Genomic DNA, 23104 nt, shown 5'->3' with positions numbered 1-23104 from the left:
CGCACATTTTTATGTAAATTTCCAAACAGAGATGCATAATTCAAAGATCCACTCTGGGATTACAAGGTTTAACCAAAAATAAGTGGTAGCAGGTAGACATGGGCAGCAGTCAAAAGAATTTTCATGCCAAAACCACAAACAGTAGCATCAATAATTTTGCATAGCTTTCCTGTCATGCTTCACGTGGAAGTTTTCCCCAAACATTACACCAATACAGAGAGAGAGGAGAGAGAGGAAAAGGAGGGGAGGATGTGCTGAGTGAATAAACTCTTCCATGAAGCATGAAAAGCATTGGTTGTGTCATTATGAAGCACATCCACGGCTACACTCAGCGAAGCACAGCGGGACTGCTCTGAGAACCTTCCCTGTGCTCTTTTCCTTTCTCCTTTGCATTTCTTTGCCGTCATCATTCTTACTTTTGCAGCAAAAAGTGTTTTCTTTACACGCTCAGGCTGGCAACCATTGATCCAGGCATAATGGAGTTATCACTGATGTCAGCACAGGTAAGGGGGCAGAAACATGTTCATCCTTTTAAGTTCTTACTTCAAGACTCTTTGGCATTTATTTATTTTTTTGTACATAGGAGTAATGTACTGGATAAAATAGGAAATAACAGTTTTTAAAGGGCAGTTTGTTTATTCACTGTAAGTAAGTCGAGCTAATATGCTGCTGTACTTTGTAATGTTTTGTCCTGACTTTGCTTTTCTTGTATAGCCCTTTGTGTAGTTTACTCCTTTGGATTTATTTAAGATGCTTTTTTTCCCCACATTTTGCTCATATTATTATCTAATTTATTTAGATACAGTCCATTATCAAAGTAGTAATAACCCAATAGCCTTGTGTCACAAAAATCCCCAAATCAGGTCATGCCAGATAGAACATTACACATTGGATGAAGTCGTCAGGAGGAGGCACAGGGCAGATCCTGCAGCATCTACTTTAATCAGCTTGTGCCGCTAACTATGAACTTGTAGTTAGTCACACTGAGTCACTGGAGCTTTCTAAAACTTTTCTGGACATTTGCAAAGTACAGCTTTGGATGTCAGATATACAAATTTGGACAGTGCTCATGCAATAAGTGACTCAGAAGTCTGCAAAGCAATTTCTCCAAAAGATGACATGAAAACAAAGACTCATGCTTTTTTTAAAAACTGAATCACTACAAGACCACTATTTCCTACTCTTAGTAGAGTGAAGCGTCCCTGCATGAACGCATGCACTGAAACAGGACAAACAACTATGTGGGTTTTAGTTTTGCAAATATACTGACATCCATGAGGTTTCTGTTCACCTGGTGAAAACTGAACACATATTCTGTTGCTACTGTATAATTGTTATGATTTATTCACCAGTGTTAATACATTTTAAGGTAAAATAACATAAAACAAAAGGTGCTTTCACCTTTTATAAACAGGCATAGCACACATTTTCACTAGGCATTATAACATAGTCAGCTGGGATAAGCCCCCCCCCCCCGTGACCCTAATGAGGATTAAGTGCTGTATAGATAATGGATAGATGGATTACAGCACAGTTCATAGTGCTTCTACCTTGTTTGTGTGTGATCATAGCAAAAATGTGGTCCTGGAGACACATATTAATAATGATAATAATAATAATAACACATTTCATTTGTATAACGCTTTTCAAAACACTCAAAGACGCTTTACATAAAAATAATCAAACATTAAAAATAGAAAAATAAAACAAGTCATAAAATACATCATAAAAATGAGTTCATGTTATGTGTTAAGAGCAGTTCTGAACAGGTGGGTCTTAAGGAGTGATTTGAAAGTGGTCAGGTCTGTGCAATCACGGATGTGTTGTGGCAGGGAGTTCCAGAGTGTGGGGGCAGATATGGAGAATGCTGTGTCCTCCCAGGTTCAGTGCTTGGTTCTGAGCAGGGGGGAGAGAAGGTTTGCGGTAGATGAACGAAGGCTGCGGGAGGGAGTGTGATGGTGGAGCAAGTCTCTCAGGTATAGGGGAGGCTTGGTTATGGATGGCTTTGTGGGTCAGCAGGAGGACTTTGAATTGGATGTGTTGTGGGACGGGGAGCCAGTGGAAGTTTTGGAGGACAGGGGTGATGTGTTCACGAGAGCGAGAGTGGGTGAAGAGGTGGGCAGCAGAGTTCTGGATATACTGAAGTTTATTGAGGACTTTTGAGGATAAACCATAAAGAGCGCTGTTGCAGTAATCAATTCGGGATGTGATAAATGTGTGGATGAGGGTTTCAGCAGCAGGGAAGGAGAGTGACTTGCGGAGGTAGGTGATGTTCTAGAGGTGAAAGAAGGTGGTTTGGGTGATCTGGTTGATGTGTTGTTGGAAGGTGAGGTTCCCAGATTACGGATGTGAGGTGATGGGGACACAGGGAAGTTATCAACGGTCAGGGTGAAGCTGTCAGTGTTTTTTGTGAGGGATTTGGGGCCGATGATTATCATGTCTGATTTGTTAGTTGTCAGTTGAAGAAAGTTATTTTGCATCCATGTTTTTATTTCACTGAGGCAGTTGGTCAGGATGGAGCAGGTTGTTGGGGTGATGGACTTGGTTGAAATGTAGATCTGTATGTCGTTGGCGTAGCTGTGGAAGTGGAGACTATGTTTGCGGATGATATTGTCAAGAGGGAGGATGTAGAGGATGAACAGGAGGGGGCCAAGCACCGAACCCTGGGGGGCGCCTTGCAGCAGAGGAGCGACGGAGGAGGTGCAGTTATTGATGCTGATGAATTGTTGTCTGTTTGAAAGATATGACCTGAGCCAGGAGAGAGCGGTACCGGTGATGTTGAGTGATAAGTAGCTGGAAGTACCACAAAGGCAGCTGTGTGTGTACTTTGGCATTTGTTTATAGAATATGCCAAAACATTAAAACCACTGACAAATGAAGTGTGCAAGACTGATCATGTCAATAGAATGCGATGTGAGCTGGGATTCCCTGGATCCTTTCATTAATTTGGATGTTACCTTGACATAAATTGACCAAGCACACCTTCCACTGCTCAGGAATGGCTCGAGGAACATGACCAAGAGCCCAGTGTGTTGATTTGGCCTCCAAACTCCACAGATCCCAATGTGATCAAGCATCTATGTGATGCAAAGGATCCATTGCCAATATCCTAGAAACTACAGGACAATCCTCAGAGGGCCAGTGTTCATTGAGTGAGGACCTACACAATATTGGGCTGTTTTTTTAATGTTGTGGCTGACTGGTATATGCTTGTCCATGAACAGATTCCGTCAACATGATAGTGTCACAACAGTGCAAGATTCATTCATGAAACTTTACATGTGTGCACTTGAGGTCAATGTGATGAATGAGTTAGAATATAGGTGTGATTTGACTGATGACCACAGAGTACTAACGGGTCAGCACATGTAGATGGCTTGGTGTAGTTAAGCTTTGCATGCCAGTGTGCACTTTGGGCTTGACAGGGAGTATTAAGGCTTTAGGCTTCAGCAAAATAAAGGAAACAGAAACTGCCTCTATCAGTAGAGAAGAATATACAAAAGGAATAAAGAAATGACTCAATTCTGTGTTTGTTTCTTATACAACACTCACCACAGCAGTTGTCTACTCTGTCACTCTCAATCATGGTAGTATATTCTTGCCCTGTTTACTGCATACTGCATGTGTGTGTGTTTATTTTTTCATCCTCTGACCTATGAAGAGCTTCAGTTGTAGCCGCGGGGTAATGCTTTATGTTGCAACCCGGGTCCTCTTTGTGACCCGCACTACCATGAAGCCTATGGATACGTTTCGAAAGTAGTTACAATATTGAAGCTTTTAAGTGCAAGCACAGTGAAAGACCCATTTCCTCCACATGAACTCTTTGCTGAACTGAATTGCTATTTTTTTATTGCCCTATTTAAAAGAGGAAGCATTTAGAATAATGCTGCAAAGTAGTTTTTCTCCTCTCTCTACACAAAAGCATGATGGGTTATGGTCTGGTCTTGAGAATGTTTTTTTTTTTTTTTTTTTTTTTTTTACAGCTATGCCTCTAGATTATGCAAAAAGGTTTTTCATCAAGAATATTTAGTGTCTGTCCTTAAAAATTGCACATACTATTTGTTTATGAGGAGAGCAAAGGCATTAACTGAGCCCCTGACAGATTCTGATGTCATATTATTTTAATGATGTAATAATCTTGAAAACCGCTATGACAAAGTGCCAAAATGACACACACTGACTTTAAGTTGCAGGCAAGCACTAAAAAAATTATTGAGACTTAGCCACCATTTAAAATTTCTCGATATTTTTGGACAAGACAGAAAATCTTGTGTAATATGCACAGTTTAATAGGCTCCTTATGACATCTGCCACATCTGAAGGCCTAGCTAGCCAATCAGCTGTCTGCCTGAGTGTGAAATTATGCCATCTTCTGGTTTACAGTAAAGAACATACATAATTTTTCCCACTGGGGTGTTTTCGCAGAACTTGAGCTGACAAATATATGACAATAATATACACAGATAGGAGCCTAACAATTATTTTATAGCATTGCATGTGCAGCATTCCTGCAGATTAGGTGTCTATTTCCAGTAGTTTACTCTGTCCAGCTGTGCAGATTTGATGGAAAATCTCCTAACCATCTGCTTATAGGTAGTAAATCACCTCACTGTAAGTCCAGTGACATGCTCAAGAAAACACAGTCTTCTCAAAGTTTTTCAACACAACTGGTTTGAATTTTATCTTCTGAATTGCAGGTCAAAAGTTTAGCTCTGTTACAGCATTCCTTCACAATAAACCTTTCGTGGTACCTGAGTTGAGTGGTATTTCCCTTTAATTCACTGACTGTTGTCACTGGGCCCCTCTGCTTTAGCTGTGAACCCTGTCCGACTGAAGGAGTTTGATGGAAAGCCTCATCTGATAGCCATCTGTTCTCGGATAGTTAATCAGATGTGCTCAATGTGTGGTCCTTAATCATCCAACACTAACTGTCTCTGAACAATGCGGTCAACGCCTGAACGTCGCTGCTACCTGAAGCCATGCATCTACAAAACAAAGTTTTGTAGAGGCTGAAACAAAAAAGTAAAACAAAACCTTAGGTTGCCATTTTTTTGCAGCTCTAAGGTCACAATAGCAAAGTTATGGATGTAAATTTAATCATGTTTTCCGTACATTACATATGGTACAAAAAATACAGTCAGCATCGTGGCAATTATAGTGGTCTTTATCTCAAATTCCACTTACTTTTACTGTAATTTTTTGAGGAATACAGAAAACAAACACATCTGACATTTGTTATTTCTGTCCGTCATGCTAATTATCTTACATCAAGCACTTCTGGATTTCTGGGTCATATTGTGTAGATGCTGATTGCAGTTGTGCTCTTTCTGCCACTAATGACGTGTCCTTGAGCAACACATCCTCCACGGCTGTCCTTGTGCTGATGACTGGTTCCCCTCTCTCCCTTTTTCTCTGATGGTGAACGTTAGATTGGTCTTAATTAAGTAATGTCACTCTGAGTGTGTGTGATGGAGGTTTAGGTCAGATTACCATCTGCTAAAGACTTTATCGGGGGGCAGCTGCTTGACACTGACAGCAAGTCTGATGCATCATGAGCAATCCTACTTCACAGAAAGTGTGTTTGTATGAGAAACTTGGGTTGAGTTTAATTATATTACTAAGCAATAAAAACTTACACTGTAGGTTTAATGCAAAAAATTTAGTTTTCTACTAATTTATTGCAGATGCATGTTATTCACACACTACTGTTGGGCTGTGAGAGTAAAACCAGATAACTAATGTAAAAATTGCATTTGTTGTATTTTTTTTTACATTTGTTGGCAAATATTGCATTTTTGAAGGGACTGCCAACATTTTAACAATATTTCTTAAAGAATTTAGAATTTGATAATATGGTGACTTGCAAATCAAAAGTTTTACCTCACATCTCTTCTGATTTTGTTTTCAGCAAACACATTGTGATTAAGAGATGAGACAACTGTGACAATAATAAAAACTGAGTACACCTAAATGACTCATATCATACTGCTTGAATATACTTTTACAACCTTAAAACTTGTACTGTATATCAGAAAAACAATGTTGTAGTCAGAAAGTCTGAGGTTCAGGCTCTTTAGAAACAAATGAAGCTCTGAAACAGGTCATACATGCACATAAAACACAGACACTGACTTTTATTCTGAAACTTCTTCTTATCCTGTATCTGTATCACTTTACTTGCAGGAATGCTACAAAGTATGGATATTAATAATAATCATGCAGTACTTGAAATGGATATTTATCTACTTTGACATACAGATGGAGAAATAGCATGTAGTTCTGTGCAGGACAGAGCTGGAGCAAACTTCTGGAGGATATTAGACTGTCTGTCATTCACTGAATCTTAAAAAGCCTCCACAAACCATCTTGTCCACCTGTTCTGTATTCATGTCTCTGTTCTTAACCTTTTAAATTTTCATTTAAGCAGGTTTCCACCCCTTAAATTTGCTGCTTTTTATTCATCATTCCTTCTAAAGGGGCTTTAATGCATTATGTAAAGCACTTTGAACAGGCTTTGTGTTTAAAATGTGCTACACAAAAAAGCTGCCTTGACTCTGGTCAGCTGCATCTGGCTTGTTTCACCTGCTTCATAAATCATCAGCAAAGTGTCCAGTGTATAAACTGGCTTGAACTGTGCAAGAAGCGCCTCTTCGTCGAAAATGTTAGTGTCTTTACAGTGTCTGTTCCTTTATTATTTCAGCACACAGAGCGTTGAAATAACCTTGAGTGATAAAAAGAAAAGGTCATGACACATTAAGCATAGCGGGCGGTGAGTTGCCTATGGCACGAATAATATAAGCTCTGTAATGCTTTATTCATTCAAACTGGATGGCATGACAGATTAGATACATACACACGTCAGACATGCAAGTGGAAGGACACAACCACACTTTTGTTACATAAATAAGTCAACTGTCAACCCACACTTCACCTCAGGAACTTGGCTGTTCTGTGATGATGTCATTTGCAGAAACCTTTCATTTTGGCTGATTACTTTGATAATTGCCTCATTTCTTTAATGGTAATATACATTGTCATTTGTGATTTAGGTTTGATTTCATTATCCAGGATCAAAACATTAGAAATTACATTTTCCTTTATAGATCTTTTGTTTATTTCGTTTAGCATTAACCTGACCAATGGTAACCTTATTATATTAAAAAACATTGTGTGAGAAAAAGCTTATTTTCATTGCACATTTAATCATGTTGCCTATAAGCTTCAAATCTGAAATGCAGTAAACTGTTTATTCATTTCCTGAGATACCTTTGCATTTTTGTATTATCTCTACTGCATTGTCATAATGTTTAGATCTTCGTTTTTCTTAGTGGATCAGCATAATCTCTTTCACATAGCTTTTACCATTAATAATGCATTACATTACAATGTGACTTTGTATAAGAACCCTCACAAGCATGCCTGATATAGATAAAAACTCATCTATAGTATGTAAAACAGCATATGAGCAAAAGGCAGCAATTTTCTTCTTATATAAACAAAATAGTGCATACTGTGGTGTATTATACCTATGTGATGCTTTTTTATTACCAGCTTCTTAGGAAAGAGATCCTGTACCAACAAGTCTTTCTGAAAGATTACTACAGGAATATCATTTCTAAAAGACAAGAGTGGATATCTGTGAGTTAAAATTAAAGACAGAATCCACTGCTAATAACTACAAACAGCATATAACAAATAAGTTACTATTTTGCGGTTTATACAAAGAGAAGCAGTGTGACTTGCTTTTTCAGGCCAGGATTCACGAAATGCACTTAGCAGACTTCACATCTCGGTGCATGCAACAGTAATGGTGCTGGTGTGTCTGTTAAGAGGAGCACAGATTTAATTAAATGAAGCTCAACAGAGCATGAAATGCATTGTATGGTGAGAGTGATCAAAAGAGGAGCGTGTGGATTAAGGGTTGTGTCTGTGTGCACTCGGCACGCAATCTTTCTGGGAACGTTCGAGCACTGAGGTACTTCAGTTACAGTTATTGCTTTTGTGATTTGGTTGAATGTTAGCTTGCTAATTCATTAAATGCTGAATTCAATGCTATATTGACAAGGTAAGATAAAAGTAAATGTTGCTTACAGTTGAAATAGTTGCAAATGTTATTTATGGAACCATGAAAATTTTATACTATTTTGTTTTGCTTGCTGAAAAATTAAAGACATGATAGTGCAATCACATAGCCAGACTGTTCTCTAGTGCTGACATAACGCTGGGCAGAATGGTCGGACTACACCTCATTATTATTCTGCAATAGGGGTAAAAACCCTCTGGCTTGTTTGTATGCCTTTTGACTAATCACAGTCATATTAAGGGGAGCTAAGCCCAGGATGCAGTGATGGTGTCTCTGTAAAATAGTGGCCAGAGAGGTATTTTAGTGGAACATTTGCACACAGGGAAGTTAGTGCTGTCATTAAAACTGATGTTTCCCCAGTGAAAACAGCAGCTCTACCTTTCTCAATCCATGCATTTGTATTTTACTGCTTCACTGTCACTCCCTTTCCCCTGGGATGGGATTTATCACTCTGGTAACCCAGAAAATGGAGGGGACGATTCGGTCATGTAGTAAATGCTAAAGTAAACCCCACCCATGACATTTTTCACAAACCTAACAAAATGACCCTTTAGCCTGTAAAAGTGTGATATTTTCCTAAATCTAACTATGTAGTTTTGGTGCATAAACTTAACCAGAAAATAAGTGGAAACCAAAAGTTAACAACAGAAAGCACTAATGGTCTCTCTGGCCCTGGTCTTCTGGGTGAACGTCCAGCTGGCAGTTTATGGCCATCTCTCCCAACATATCACAGATGATGTTTATTTTAAACTAAAATCCTTCCAAACATTTTCATATTTGAGAATGCAGTTTAGCTGTATAGGAACTTTGTGGAGACAGGGTACCTTACTGCACGATCCAAACCTGTGGCAAAAGCTGAAATATTTAGCATGTGGGCTACTGGCTCCAAGGTTTTTATTTCTTATAGTGAAGAGGATTTGACAACAGTAACACTAATACTTATACCTAAAGTCCATGTGCAGTGAGTCAGACTAACAATAGTATGAAAATATTGACTGGAATGTGTATCTCACCATCAACCTCAAAGAGGAAGCACATGTGAGGAAGTAAACAAAAATTACCATTTTACCGAGTTTCATCAGAATTGTGGTCATGCTGAAAAGAGAACGACGTTTGGAAATTGGAATTCAACATCTTTTTCTGTTGACCCTTTTGTTGACTTTATCACTCTACAATAACGTCACCTGACATCTTCACAGGTAGTTAAATTAAACATGTTCTTTTGGGACACTTACTAAAATTGTCCTTAGCCAAAACACATTGGAATCAGACAGATACATAAATGTAATAATCATATGGACATCTGTATTTGAGGCTTGAAAATATCTGCAAAGTCACATTCACACCTTCCGGTATGTAGTTGTTTGAGCGTTCGAAGTGTGAAAGGTCTTATGAAAGCTGGCTGAGGTCACTTCTTGTTGTCAGTGAATGCAGTTCGTTGTTCATCTGTCAGCCTCCAGCAAAACTCAGCCAAGATTCAACCAGCCATGAGAACAAGACTCTGTCTCCGGCTCTCTATCTGTTGCGAACTATTTCTAACCATACAGTGCAGTCAGCGCCTCTGTCTCTCACTTCTTTCTGCTCATTCTGTCTTCTTCTCCTTCTCAGTTATTCTTGTTCCCTCTATTCTTGCCACGACTTCAGTCATTTCGAGTCCCCCCGGCCATAGTCCAGCAGCGGTATTTTCTTTTCATCAAACGGCTCAATAACTTGGAAATTCTGGAAATTATTGTCAGTTGCTGCTACTTTTTTGACTTAATTTGCTTGGTTTCCATTGTTGTGTCTTGAGAGTCATTTGAAGCGACCTCAGTCAAATTAGCTTTAATTCAAAAGCAAAATCCACAACCAGCAGGAGACAGTATCTGCAGAACTTTAAATGTACTGCCTTATTACAAACTCTTTTTGGGAGTGTTTGTTCAATGTTTTCATTTTAAAAGATAAATTAATTCCATATCTGAAAGTAGATAGAGGAAATGAGTGGTTTAACAATGGTGATTTAAAGAGAAGTTAATTTAATAAAGAAAATACTATCTGTTCATATTAAAGACTTCAGGGGTGATGGTTCACCACAGCCTCAGTGCTTCAAATCATCTGACTTTGCTGTGCTTGACTGCTTTTTAAAATTAATCCAGTGTCAAAAACTGACGTGGATCCTGTCTTAACTCACCAGATGTGGCTCATTTTGAATGTTAATTGCATTTTTTTTCTGTCACACAGGCATTTTTTTTTTAAGGTGAGCACATCAGGTTTGACCATGGCTGCAGGGTTTGGCCTCATGTCACAGCATATTTATGCATCAGAAATATGCTGCAGCACAGCATAAACACTCTCACCACAGGACATGATCTTATTCTGGATTTGAATGAGGTTTCATAACAGCTTTTAGTTGCACTAGCAATGGAGTTTTGCATGTGGCAATGAGGGCTGGTCCACCACTTTTTTTCCACACTGAATAATTTAGTCTTGGATGGATTGCCTTGAAATTTTGTCGTTCTCAGCAAATTGCTTCTTGTGTAGCACCATATGTGTAGTCCTATTTGTTTATTATTGTTTATTACCTAATAGGGTGAGAACACATGCAGACCAGATCTGACACGCCTAGTGTGCATGACCAAATCTTCAATTTGGTGCTCAAATTTTGTCAAATTTAATGTTCACTTAATGCTCTGAACAAACAAACTGGAGTAAACTGAACTGCTAAGCAGGAGAGTAAAGAATGATTCAAGCGGCTATTTTCTGTTTGTTTTAGCCTTTTCTTATTCTTTCTTTTGTTTCTCTTCATCTCTATTTTCTTTCCCCGTCTTCTACGTTACCCCTGTCGCTTTCCGAGTTTCTAATTCTATGACAGATGTTTCACAAAGGAGAGGAACAGCTGGCTGCTGCGAGGCTGTTTATTCACCCTTTCATTTCTTTCTTTTCTCTCCTCTCCTCCCCCTCTTCGTATCCATCCTTGTTTTTCTGTTAAAGCGATTACAGATGGAGATCCCAATTTCCAGCCCTGGAAATATATATTTGGTGACTTTCATAATCAAATATAAAGAGGGAACACACTACCCCACGTCTTGCTAAAGTTTCTTGCTAATGTGCGGCTGCATGGCGGAAATTATCTTTGCCCACGAGCTAGCTTCACATCAAGGACTACACTAATAGCTTGTGAAACAAATGCCTCATGAATGATAAGTGAGTGAGTTCTGCCCCCATCCTTGGCTAATCATGGGAAAGTTATTTTTCTGTGAGCTCAGATCCCATTATTGGGCTCTCTTCGGCTCATTCTAAATAACCCGCAGCCTCCAGCATGTGGTTGTGTGTGTGTGTGTGTGTGTGTGTGTTACTGTCTTTACGCTTGCAGTGATTGATGAATGTGTGTTCCTACAGCATATGTGTGCACGTTAATTTGTCCCTTGTGTGTGGATTACCAGAGGCAGTTTCTGTATCTCCCCTTCAACTTAGAAGATCATTATATAACTTTATAAACCATCACTTTCCTGGCACACACACACACACACACACACACACACACACACACACACACACAGAAGGAAGGTTTATGTACATACAGGCAGTGGATGCACCTGTGCATATAGAACAGCAACAGAGAAATAAACAAACACATATATACAAACGAAGATCACACACATGAGCTTTCTCCCTCTAAGCCCCCACAGGATGCACTCACAGATGGGCACAGGAAGCCGACTCATATGCCCACTTATTATACATAAAAGTTACAGTGTGCCCTCAATACGTCAGAGAGCAGCAGCTTCTCATTTGCAGAGGTTTGGAGATTTGAAGTCATGTATGTCTGATTCTAGCAATGCAAGGCCAGCAGCAACGCACGCCATAGCAGTCCCCTGGAAGGGATGGATGGATGGATGGATGGATGGATGGATGGATGGATGGATGGAGGGATGGAGGGATGCATGGATGGATGGATGGATGGAGGGATGGATGGATGGATGGATGGATGGAGGGATGGATGGAGGGATGCATGGGGAAAATGGCCATGAATGTGAGGACTTATGGAGAGAAAGTAGTCATTAAAAAATATGTGAAGAAGATTAGTAGAGATGTGGTGATGTGCTGATTTTACAGGTGATAGCAAAGAGAGTAAATGTGGTTACAGAGAGGACAATGCGAGTTTGTAGAGACAGAGACACAGACAGTAGTGACATAACGGGAGGAAGGGGAAGCACAGAAGTACACTATTTGTCTGTGTGGATCCTTAGTCATCCAGGTCATGGTAGTCATAAGTGCTTCAATAAGTGACAACTGGAACTTCAGGAGCCAAAAAGAGAAGTAGAAGTTGGCGTCAATTGAAGCATGAAGGCTTAAGTTTGGATATTATGTCATTAAGTCAGAATAGGAGGCAAGAAGAAAAGTGTCAGGCAAAGGAGAAGATTAGAGAAAAAATAGCCATGAAAATGAAGTGGAGAAAATAAGGACAGGAAAAGAAAAGGAGGGAGAAGAATTGCTCAGAGGTGGAAAGACATGATGTGAGCAACACATCATAGAGGCACTGCTGTTCATTCTCATCTATTCTGCAATAATCTTTTTTCTTTTTGCTTATTGTTTTTCTAAACTTTCCTTTTTCTTTCCTTTTTTTTTTTTACTCCTGCTGTATGTGGTTTTGTTTGAGGATTAGAAGCTGTGAAGCCAGCAAGGGATGGAAAGAAAAAAAGCTGCCATCTTGTAGGTCTTGTAGGTTCTTTCATTCATTTCAGTTTCGCATGTTGCAAATGAAAAATTTCTGAAACACAGTCTTGCGTATAAGTGAGATTATTTGACCCATTTTCATTGTCTTAACAGGAAACAGTCTTGAAACGTGACTATGAGACAAACTACAGGCTAAGACAGATGTTTTCTGCGTTGATTCACAGAACATGATGTACACAAGCAGGGAAACACATGTTCTCTAAATTGTGCATATTCATTCACCCATATGCCATTAATATTTACCAAAATGCACACATACGTGGCCCTAACTTGCACGCAGATACGCAGGTGCATACCATATGTACACGTGCATGTGTGTGAAAAACACAAACACACACGAGGCTTCATTTTGATTTTGATTGAGTCACTTGCTGCTACCTGCACATTCACACAGTCTTATAGTCAAATGGAGGAAAGGTCATCAACCTGGTGACTCAGCCGGTTGACTTGGATGTTATTTGCTCACAGTGCTGTTGAGATTTCCATCAAGCCATCCATCCACTCTCTTGTGCTTCCCATTTGAGATTGTTCCAGTAAAACACAACGGCATGTGTTTGCTTTGTTTATTGTGTGACAGTTTTCTCCTTCACTGAGACTGAAAATTTTTGACACCTGACCGGACAGAAGTCTTTTGCCTTTAAATAGTGTTTTTACGCTATTTTTTTTACATTTACACAAACTTGGAAATGACACCTGATAGCTGTCATCTTTTCTGACTGAAATGGTTCATTTAGATTTGAATTGATGCCATGATAAAAACCTTGCAAGCAGGATGTCGTTTGTCTGCATGAGGTTAGAAACATCCAGCTCAGCTGTTGCAGAGATGAAAGTTTCTAACCCACACTCATCACAAGATGCGTTTTTTTTGTACACCTACATATCAACAGTGTGCCAAGAGTCTCATTTAACACACACACAAGCGCACGTTTTTGCATTCTCACAGCAGGCTCTGTAAATTAGTCTCACACACATGTTCTCACAGTGTAAGCTCATCTCTCACTATACAGGATCTCTCCCTCTCTCTCCCCCACCGTCTCTCTCCCTCCCTCCTCCCTCTCTCGGTGTACACTCCCACCATCTCTCTCTCTCTCTCTCTCTCTCTCTCACACATGGAGTTCAGTCTCTCATCCTTATGAAGCGCCACTTCTCTCTGTCTCTGGATGCACTCATTCTAAGTCAGAGTATAGTACGGGACAGACTGCAACATCCGATCTGATTCCTTCCTTCATATACAGCCGGCAGTAGGTACAACTCTCTTTCTCACTCTTTATCAGTAATTTTTATACACATCTTTATCTCTCTCATTTTCTCTAATCAAAGAGAAATTACAGCAGTTCTCTTCTCTGTTTGTGGAAGCTGATATAAAAAGAAATAACAAGTAGCAGAGACCCTATAGTGATTTTTAAAGAATATGTCAATCTAATGACCTGTGACAGATTCATTTCTTGGTCGTGCTTTAGAAATAGCTACCTGCATGTTGGAAAGGGATCATTTGGAAACTTTAACTTACTGAATAACTTGAGTGCTATTTATGCTTGAAAGTGCAAACATGGCGTGATATCCTGCTGCTTTCGGTGCGAGTTAGATTCTGACAGTGAGACAAATGTAATATTACACCAGAGAACATACACCTCCAGTGGATGAGCTTTTCTTTCCACCTGCAGAGAATCCATTAGCATGTGTGTCAAGTGCAGTTTTGTATGAAACCAGTGATCTAGTGCTGACTTGTGAGATGCTGTGATGCTTGAGAGTGTTTCAGAACAATCTAGATCCTCTTCCTTGGATTTTGTTGTATAATCACTTGCACAATTTCAATTTTGGCCCCTTTGCTTATTACTAGGCTCCTTTATTTCCTTTTTTTCTGTTGGCTGATTGTGTGTTCCTGGCTTTAATAAATCACTTCCTTACTTTAAGTGTCCAGAACCGACTTGCTCTTCTACCAAATTTGTGTGGCCAGCAGTAGTTGCTGGTTTTCTGTAACTGTGCCTGGCTGCAGAATGCCATTCTTAATTCAATTGTCCTTATTTGCCATATGTGGACCGTACAAATCTGTGAAGTCTTACAAACGCTTTTTCAACCACATGCATCATGGTGAGTCTTAAAATAACCACGCTGGAACAATGGGTAGAAGAATTTATCAATGAAATGAAAAAAATAGTTGGAAACAGTTTTTTGCTTGTCTGTTATGACATAAGATTTCAATTCTATTTTCACTCTTGTCAGCGGACGCAGAAGAGGAAATGTTGAGGTAACAAACTTTTTTCTGTTCACATAAATAAAACAGAAACAGCGAAACTATGAAGCTGTCGTAGCGTCAAAAGAGGTCGGTTAATTACATAACCGTAACTTAAGTCTGAATGAACAGATTGCTGCTTTTCTGCACAGCTCAGTGTTGATACTCAGTGCAGTGAGTGGATGCATGTTTCGTGTGTGTCTGTCAGGGAGTGCTGTTGTTCCCACCACTCACTTGATGAAGATTCAGCTTTTAACAATAGCTACTGCCTTTAACTGGGAACTGTTTGGTGCATGGGGAAAAATATGCAAAAAAGATTACTTAAAAGATTAACTGGCAGAATTTGGTGGGAACCTACAATATTTTATGAACTGTGGTAAATATTTGTATGTTGATCTAAAATCTCCAACAGGTTTTTAATGGGGTTGTGTTGACATCTTGAGGCTATGATGGTTTTTGCATTTGTTAAGTTTTTCCATTCATTTATTTATTTTTTTTGGAATGTAGTCTTTTTGTCAAACCATCACCCATGTAGCATTGTGATCTCATATTAGATTGTAGTTCAGTTAATTCTCATGTCATTTCATCAAAAAAGACAGAGTTGTCTCAGAGTTATCTGTGCCAAATGTGACCTTTGTATATGATCTGTAATCTGTCCGTCTGCATACTGTATTCCTGGTCATAGTCGGGCCTCCACAAGCTGCCATTTCCAGCTTATTACTCAGAACACATCAGACATTCAACCTTTTGCGTTCAAATTGTGTGTTTCTAAAAACAAACTCATTGCATCTTTGGGCAATTTGTCTTCTAGGCATGTGGCGTAACAACACCTGCACACGTTCGTGGTCACTGTTGTTTTTGTCGATGACCTTTTGGTGCTCACAGAACGAGACGCCGCCTCCAGTCAGATGCTTTTGAATGAAACGGCGGATTGAATAGTTTGTTTGTGGGAGTCAGCCGCATGTTCAGTGCTTTGCATTGTATCTTTCCAAACCAGTATGAAAGCAGCGGCATTTCCTCCTCCTTCAGTCACGAATAACCCTGGGAGGCAGTTTTAATTAAATATACATATTAAGTGGTTGATGTGGGAGCTCTTAAAGTTTTCTCATAAATTATGCTGCCATATCTTAAAGGTTGCAACATTTTCAACTCTTTTATTTTATTATTTATTTCTCAGATGAAATGAAAACACACGTCAAACATACATGACAGTTGTGCATGAATAATGACGGATAATGGAAGTCATCATCGTACTGTACATGAGCGGGATTTAATATACATCATGTAAAGTCTGGAATCCTCTTAGATGAGACATGTAGATGTAATTTTATTTGTTTGGTTCCCATATGAGTAGGATTTTTAATGCAGTGCATCTAAATTTAACATCTCAGTCAATTAATGGATGTTTTCTGCTTAGACATCCATAATATTTGTGCCCATCCCTGTTAGTCTCAGATCTTTGCCCATCGACCAACCTTTTCTCTGTCTGAGGACCTTCTTTGTGTCCAGTGGATGTTATTATGTCGATACAAAAAGCTGGTTTTCTTGTCAAGTCAAGTAAAGCTGAGAAAGTTTTTGAAGCTGTACAGTAAATCATGCGCACATGAGCAGGTGCAAAGACAGATTGAAGAAGTTGATTTTGTCAGAAGCAGTGGATATTTGAACCATGTATCATTGTCCTACGTTTCTATTCCTTCAAAACAGGTCACTGAATAGCTGTACTTCCTGAAATATGTCAAAAAGTGTTTAGGTGGAAGTACCCCATCGCGTTTGTAAAGACATTACAATAAGGTCTTATCCATATGTACTAGTGTGTCAAAATTTTGCTTTTCCTATGTATTTTGGCCTTTTTTCCACATGCAAATGCATTCTTCCAGTGTAAGGATGTTCAGAATTTGGGCTTGCAGCCCTGACATGTTGACACGGAGAAACATGTTTGCTTCTTCACCAAGTCCTATCATTCACTGCATTTGTCATACCTGTATTCATGGCTTTACTACTTTACAACCAACCCTCTGCTTCCTATTTACATCACACAGTGTATGTGATTGGTCATGTGATTGCAATTCCAGGTGTGTCAGTGTTAGAGGAGATTATTACTGAAATTACGCAAAAATGCTTGTCCGTTTTACTGTTTTATTTTAAAACTTCATTTAAAAGGAATTCCCATTATTTCAGCATATGTATGTATACAGTCCAAGTGCTAACTGAGCTTTGGCACTGCAAAAGTTGTAATGGGTTTCTCTTGTATTATTCAGTGATGACGAAAGTGAAACAGTTGTACTTTTACTTTGCTCAGTGGGAGGCTGTCCTAAGTGAGAATTTGCCCTTAAGTCACATCTGCAGAACCTGATGTTCACTTTGGCATCCCAGGCCCACATGGGAATGAAAAATAAATCTGTTTACAGTCACAAGGGCCTGACCTCAGCTGCAGTCACACTGACACAGAGCAGTAAGAACCATTTATTCATTGGCTGAATTAAAGTTAATGTTCTTTAATAGTCCCTCAGTGGGTGTAAATATCAATATGCTCTTAAAATTTCTAACATCCGCCCCCTGACCCACTGGGGCTGAGATTATCCATAAAAAACAGGCAAATCAGAGCTGCACAACTAAATATTAACAGAAATAAATGGAAAAATATGTTTTGGAGATTTAGCTGAACCTTTATTGAGTCATGTTTAAAAAAAAATGATCACAGAATCTGAACTTCTCTCGTAAAGTTGGGGAACTTGACTCCACTACATAGTCAGCTTTATTTGAATCAAATGAAGACTTAAATATATTCTGCGTATGAGGTTATAGGAGGATTTTCCCAAACACTGTCAGATTTGAAGTCTATTTGTTGACAGTGAAGAGTGGAAGCGATGCTGTTCTGTAAGCCTAGAATGGGGCTTTAACATGCTAAAACGCCTGCAAGTTAAAGGGTCAGACTCACTTGAACCTTTCAGCTGTCAGGGTGAAAACTGGAATTATTAATGGCCACTGAGCTGTCTGTTTGTATCACGAACTGTGCATCCTGTGACTCGTATCTAACAGAGTGCGCTTGTGTTTATATCTCTTTTTTAGCGGTGTGTTGGCGGGCTTCTGTGAAAAGTTACAGTAAATTAAATTCGCACACCTGAGTATCAGCCCCAAGTCTGGTGAATCATAGGTGTCACACCTCGCGAATAAAGAGCTGACAGCAGCACAAGTAACTCAAACTACAGGTGGCTTTTACAGTCATGTGTACATATGTGTGTTACTGAGACAGAAAGATACATGTGTGGGCTTGTTTGTTCTTCTTCATTTTAGGTTATAGCTCCAGCAGTATGTCCAGTATGTCTTTCCTCTCTGTGTGATGAGGTACAATAGAAGCCCTCACAAACACATCCACCTGAGACAAAAACTGGGATTGATTATCTACATATTTTTTTCCCTTCCAACTTCTCTGTTTTTCTCGGTTCAGTTTTTAGAAATGTGATGCTTGTGACATACTTAGCTAATCCATCTGAGAATTAATCCCTCAGAGATGCTGCTTTCCCTTGGCTGTGCACTGCAGCTGTCCTGAGACCAGGCCCAGCTGTGGGTTTACCCTCCTGAACAGAACATGTTATTGTTCAACCATGCCATTCTTATCACTGCATCATCTATCTAAAGTTGAACATATCTTTAGGGCTATATTTAGAGACCTTGCTAAGAGGAATGTTAAATATTGTTAAATATGAGTTTCAAAACTTTGTTTTACTCTGTTACACATATTCTCAATTGTAAAAGTAATTATTGTTGATCAGTAAATATATACTCAAAAAAGGAAATTTTACCCACAAAATTAGAGTTCAGCTTGCTAAGAACTTTTTTTTTTTGAGTTTTAGTTTTGTGAAATACTTCTGGGAGTGAGAGTGATTACACAAACATGGTTGATGTGATTATAATGTACTGTCATGAACAAAAGTTTACATGCACTTTTAAAGATCATGTATATCACAGCAGTCTTAAGTTTTCAATGACTCCTATAATGCTGAATTTTCTATGATGGAATTACTGAAACCCATGCGTCTCTGTCACACACACACTCATGCAGGCACACACACACACACACACACACACACACACACACACACACACACACACACACACACACACACACACACACACACACACACACACACGCACACGCGCGCAAACAAAAACAATGATTCTTTCATACATTTAGATTTGATTTTCTGAAAATATGACAAAATCTGCTGTGTCTAAAATGTACATACAGCAATACTAATATTTCGTTAAATATCCCTGTAGTCATTTCCACCTCAACTAGGCACTTTTGGTAGCCATCCACAAGCTTCTGGTTGTATCATTGACCACTACTCTTGACAGAATTAGTATAGTTAAACTAAATTTGTTTTCTGACACAGACTAGGTTCTTCAGCACAGTCCACAGGTTCTTGATGGGGTTCAATTCAGGACTTTGACAATACAAGTCTAAAAATGTAATTCTAACCTAATTTAGCCACCTATTTATCATTTCTCATGTGTGTTTTGGTTCATTGTCTTGTTTCAACACCCAACTGTGTCTAAGGCCCAACCTTCTGGTTAATGCATTTGGATTTTCCTGAGGAATGTGGAGGTAATCCTCCTTCTTCGTTATTCCATCTACACTGTGTAAAGCTCCAGTTCCAGTGGCACCAAAACAGCCCCAGAGCATAATACTACCACCACCATGTCTGCTGGTAGGTTTGGTGTTCTTGGAGTTAAGAGCCCCATCTTCTCTCCTCAAAACACTCAAAACATATTTTTGGTCATTGTGGCCAAATAGCAATTTTTTTTTTCATCTGACCACAAAAGTTTCCTCCAGAAGGCCTTTTCTTTGTCCAAGTGATCAGCAGCAAACAACAAACTTCATTTTAACCTCTTATGTAAAACATGCTTGACTGTGGATCCAGATATCTGTGTTCCAGCAGCTTCTAATTTCTTGCAGACCTGCTTTTTGGTGATTCTTATTTGACTCTTAACCATTTTGACCAACGGTCTCTCAGCAGTGGGTGATAGCTTGTATACTGTATAAGTCAGTGATTAGCCTTGTCAGATCTTTGGTGAGCGCCTGAGATTTTTCAGTTGTAGTATCTGTGGCTGACTCTAATGAGTATACCAAATGGGTCCTATATAAATTGGCTCAGAGAAGTCACCAGCTGTAGTCAATCATAATCACCAACAAGTTAAGCCACTGAGAAATCAAAGTTGCTGTATGTTTTTTTTGACTCAGCAGATTTTGTCCTATTTCTGTAAGACCTAACATAAATCATGAAAAAAAACAAAATGCATTGCTGTGTTTCTGTTTCAAAGATTGGGTCACAGAAAATAAAGAGATGTAGGACTCACTGCCATTATATGAATGCATTTCTTGATATTCTTGTTGACTTCTTTATTTACTGAAATAGAGAACGACTTTCCGAAGACACTGGGCAAAAATTCCCCCAAAAACCAAAACTAAATTCAATTTCAATCTAAATCTAAAACAATCTAAACTCCTCTCTCTGTCTTGTTTCCTTCCTCCGTCTGCCTGGTAGCATTTTCCGGCTGTGAGCGGGGCCTTCATGGATTCTCCGTACAACGGCAATACGTCCTTGCAGACGTCCACGTCCAACCTCAACACCGGCTATTCGCGACCCTCAGAAGCAGAGGATGATGGGAAAGTGTCCAGTGACACCATTTGGCTGTGGATTGCTGTGCTGGCAACCATTGGGAACATAGTGGTGGTGGCTGTGGTTTGTGCCTGTGCCTTCTGACAGAACGGAGGACGAGTGGAGCTAAAACTGCTGCTGCTGCTGCTGGACATGGGAGACCTTGTATATCCTGGAAATATATTTTTCTTCAGAAATGATGTAAAATAGCCTTACTTTTAGATGGACACCATGGATTTTTGGAAATGCCAGCTTTAATTTAAGGTTTGCAAGGGAATTTGCATGGGATTCTTCATTCAAGTTTTTCACTCATTTGTTTAAAACAACTACCAGAATGAAATGATGAGCTGATTGTGACTTTTCTGTTCAGTTGTACATCCCAACAACTATAAGAGAAAAGCCACAAAACAAAGATTACCAATGGTACCAATGGGATTTTACCACTGGGGAAACTGGGCAATGCCAAACCGACCAAATTCAGACCACAAACATACAGAAGCCATGCATGTATATAGTTTGGTACATTTTATCTAACTAAACATTAATAAAACTACCCTGCACATATTTAGCGTCTTAAATTATCCAAGTGAAACCTACACATTACAGTTTGTTCTATGTTACTTTCATGTCATACGTAGTTTAAATACAATCCTGCTGTAGACTTTGTACTGGTTATTACTGGAGAGCTTAGTTTAAGTTACATTTAATGCATTCATAACTCTTAGCTTGTTAACCACCAAAGAAACTAGATACTACTACATAGAAAGTGATCATAATTCAGCATTTGTTTCTTTGTGTATAACCTGTTTAAAATGTATTAAAACACATGACTATGATTCAATGTCCAGCTTGCATTGTTCTTTGTAAACAGTTCTACTTAAATAGTTAAAACGGAGGCCACTGAATTCTTGTTCAGTTGAACTTGTCCTCTGGTTTGTCCCTTAAGGCTAAAAACTAAATGCGTCACAGAGATGTTTATTTCAGCCTCCATGTGAGCATTTTATTACCATGTTTTAACTAGTGCTAGTCCCAGAGCAAAATCTTAAATTTATTCATTTTGAATTTCAGGCTGAAATAAAGCTTTGGCCTTCAAATAATAGTGCTTGTGTTTGCCATTGGTCAGTTGGTTATGCAAGTCAAGCTGGTGTTATATAAATTCATCCAGTCCTGGTTACAGCACCAGCTCAGCAGAGGTCAGAACCAACAAGGATTAGACCAGATCATAGCTTGATCTCTTAGTGGGATCAGCAGCCAGAAAGAGATCCACTGCCGAAGCCGCATGACTTAGTTTTAGTGGTTGGAGGTTTGACATTTGAATCCTGTGACAATCAGTGTAATCACAATGCTCGATCAAAGCCCCGAACTCCTACCTGTGCTGTCTGCACTGTTCTTTTCCTTTCTGTTGTTTCTAATTGTACATTTTCAGCATCCAGTCTTCTATTTACTAGACTAACTCTGGCTACTCTGGCCAATAAGAGGAATGGGCTTTTCAAAAAGCTGATAGTCATTGATTTTACCAGCTGAAATGTCAACTGACTGATTTTTTACACTGCACTGGATAGCCACAATAGCAAATTAAATGGAGGAGATTGAAGCTACACATCTTATCTAAGATTCCCCAAAAATCTGCATTTTGATATAAAACATGGAGAGTGTTGTTATTGTGCTGTACTGTAGAGCTAGTTATTCCAAGTATTATTAGAGATGTAAGATCAGTCCTATCTAATTTATGTTAGAGGAAAAGCAAGGCATAAGTTTGAAAATTATGTTTTCAAAGATATATTTCACTTAAATGTGACAGAAAATGCTTTTAGGATGAAATCTAACCTTTGTGAATGCAGTGCTTTCTCTCAAACCAAGTTACAGTGGGGTTGCTGGAGTGCAAAATTTAACAAAGTCCAAATTGAAGCTTTAGGATATAATCCATTTGCATACATTAAGGAATAGCACATAGTGGATCTAATGTAGCATGAAATATTATCTGGTTAGAGCCACAAACAAGCCACAAATCCATTCCTTTCATGCCTTCTCTTGTATTTTTGGTTTTGCAGAGGCTAATGAAATTACACCATCCTCCAAGTATTTTATATTAGAAGAATATCTTCTACTACAGCCCCATGTTTGCTGTTTTCAAGATCTCCAAGGCTTGATAGTCAACTCTGCATTCTCACAGTTGCTAAATTGAACAATTCTTGTGCAAGAGAGGAGTTTTGTCAATGAACAGTTATGACAATCTTAATACGAGTATGTCGTGACTAAAGCTTCTTTTTTTCCTATTAGTCAGTTCTTCTGTAAATTCTAGTTTTCCTATTGTCACAAACATCCACATTAATTTAAAAACCTCCAGTTCATCTGACACGCAGCCCGTCCTGCCTTCAAAGAAACTGTGGCACCCTTAAAAAGCCCAGAGCT

The 23104-nt window shown here is 39.0% G+C and overlaps 1 protein-coding gene across 3 annotated transcripts; it reads left to right on the top strand.

Moving 5' to 3' along the window:
* The first annotated feature begins 307 nt into the window (after positions 1-307).
* LOC129349302 (uncharacterized protein C14orf132) lies at positions 308-21528 on the top strand. Of its 3 annotated transcripts, none has more exons than XM_055012139.1 (2): positions 308-503; positions 20579-21528. In XM_055012139.1, the coding sequence occupies exons 1-2, from the start codon at positions 477-479 to the stop codon at positions 20795-20797; spliced, it is 246 nt and encodes an 81-aa protein (XP_054868114.1). In that variant the 5' UTR covers positions 308-476; the 3' UTR covers positions 20798-21528. The 3 variants fall into 3 exon arrangements, 1 of the variants encoding a protein (XP_054868114.1); XR_008602252.1 differs by lacking the exon at positions 308-503 and adding an exon at positions 13910-14041 and having other exon boundaries at positions 20579-20717; XR_008602253.1 differs by lacking the exon at positions 308-503 and adding an exon at positions 13911-14037 and having other exon boundaries at positions 20579-20720.
* The last annotated feature ends 1576 nt before the right edge of the window (positions 21529-23104 follow it).

Source organism: Amphiprion ocellaris, chromosome 7 (assembly GCF_022539595.1).
Source record: "Amphiprion ocellaris isolate individual 3 ecotype Okinawa chromosome 7, ASM2253959v1, whole genome shotgun sequence".
NCBI classification, from domain to species: Eukaryota; Metazoa; Chordata; class Actinopteri; family Pomacentridae; genus Amphiprion; species Amphiprion ocellaris.
The sequence above is the reverse complement of the archived record's forward strand: the minus strand, read 5'-3'. Positions and strand labels throughout refer to the sequence as shown.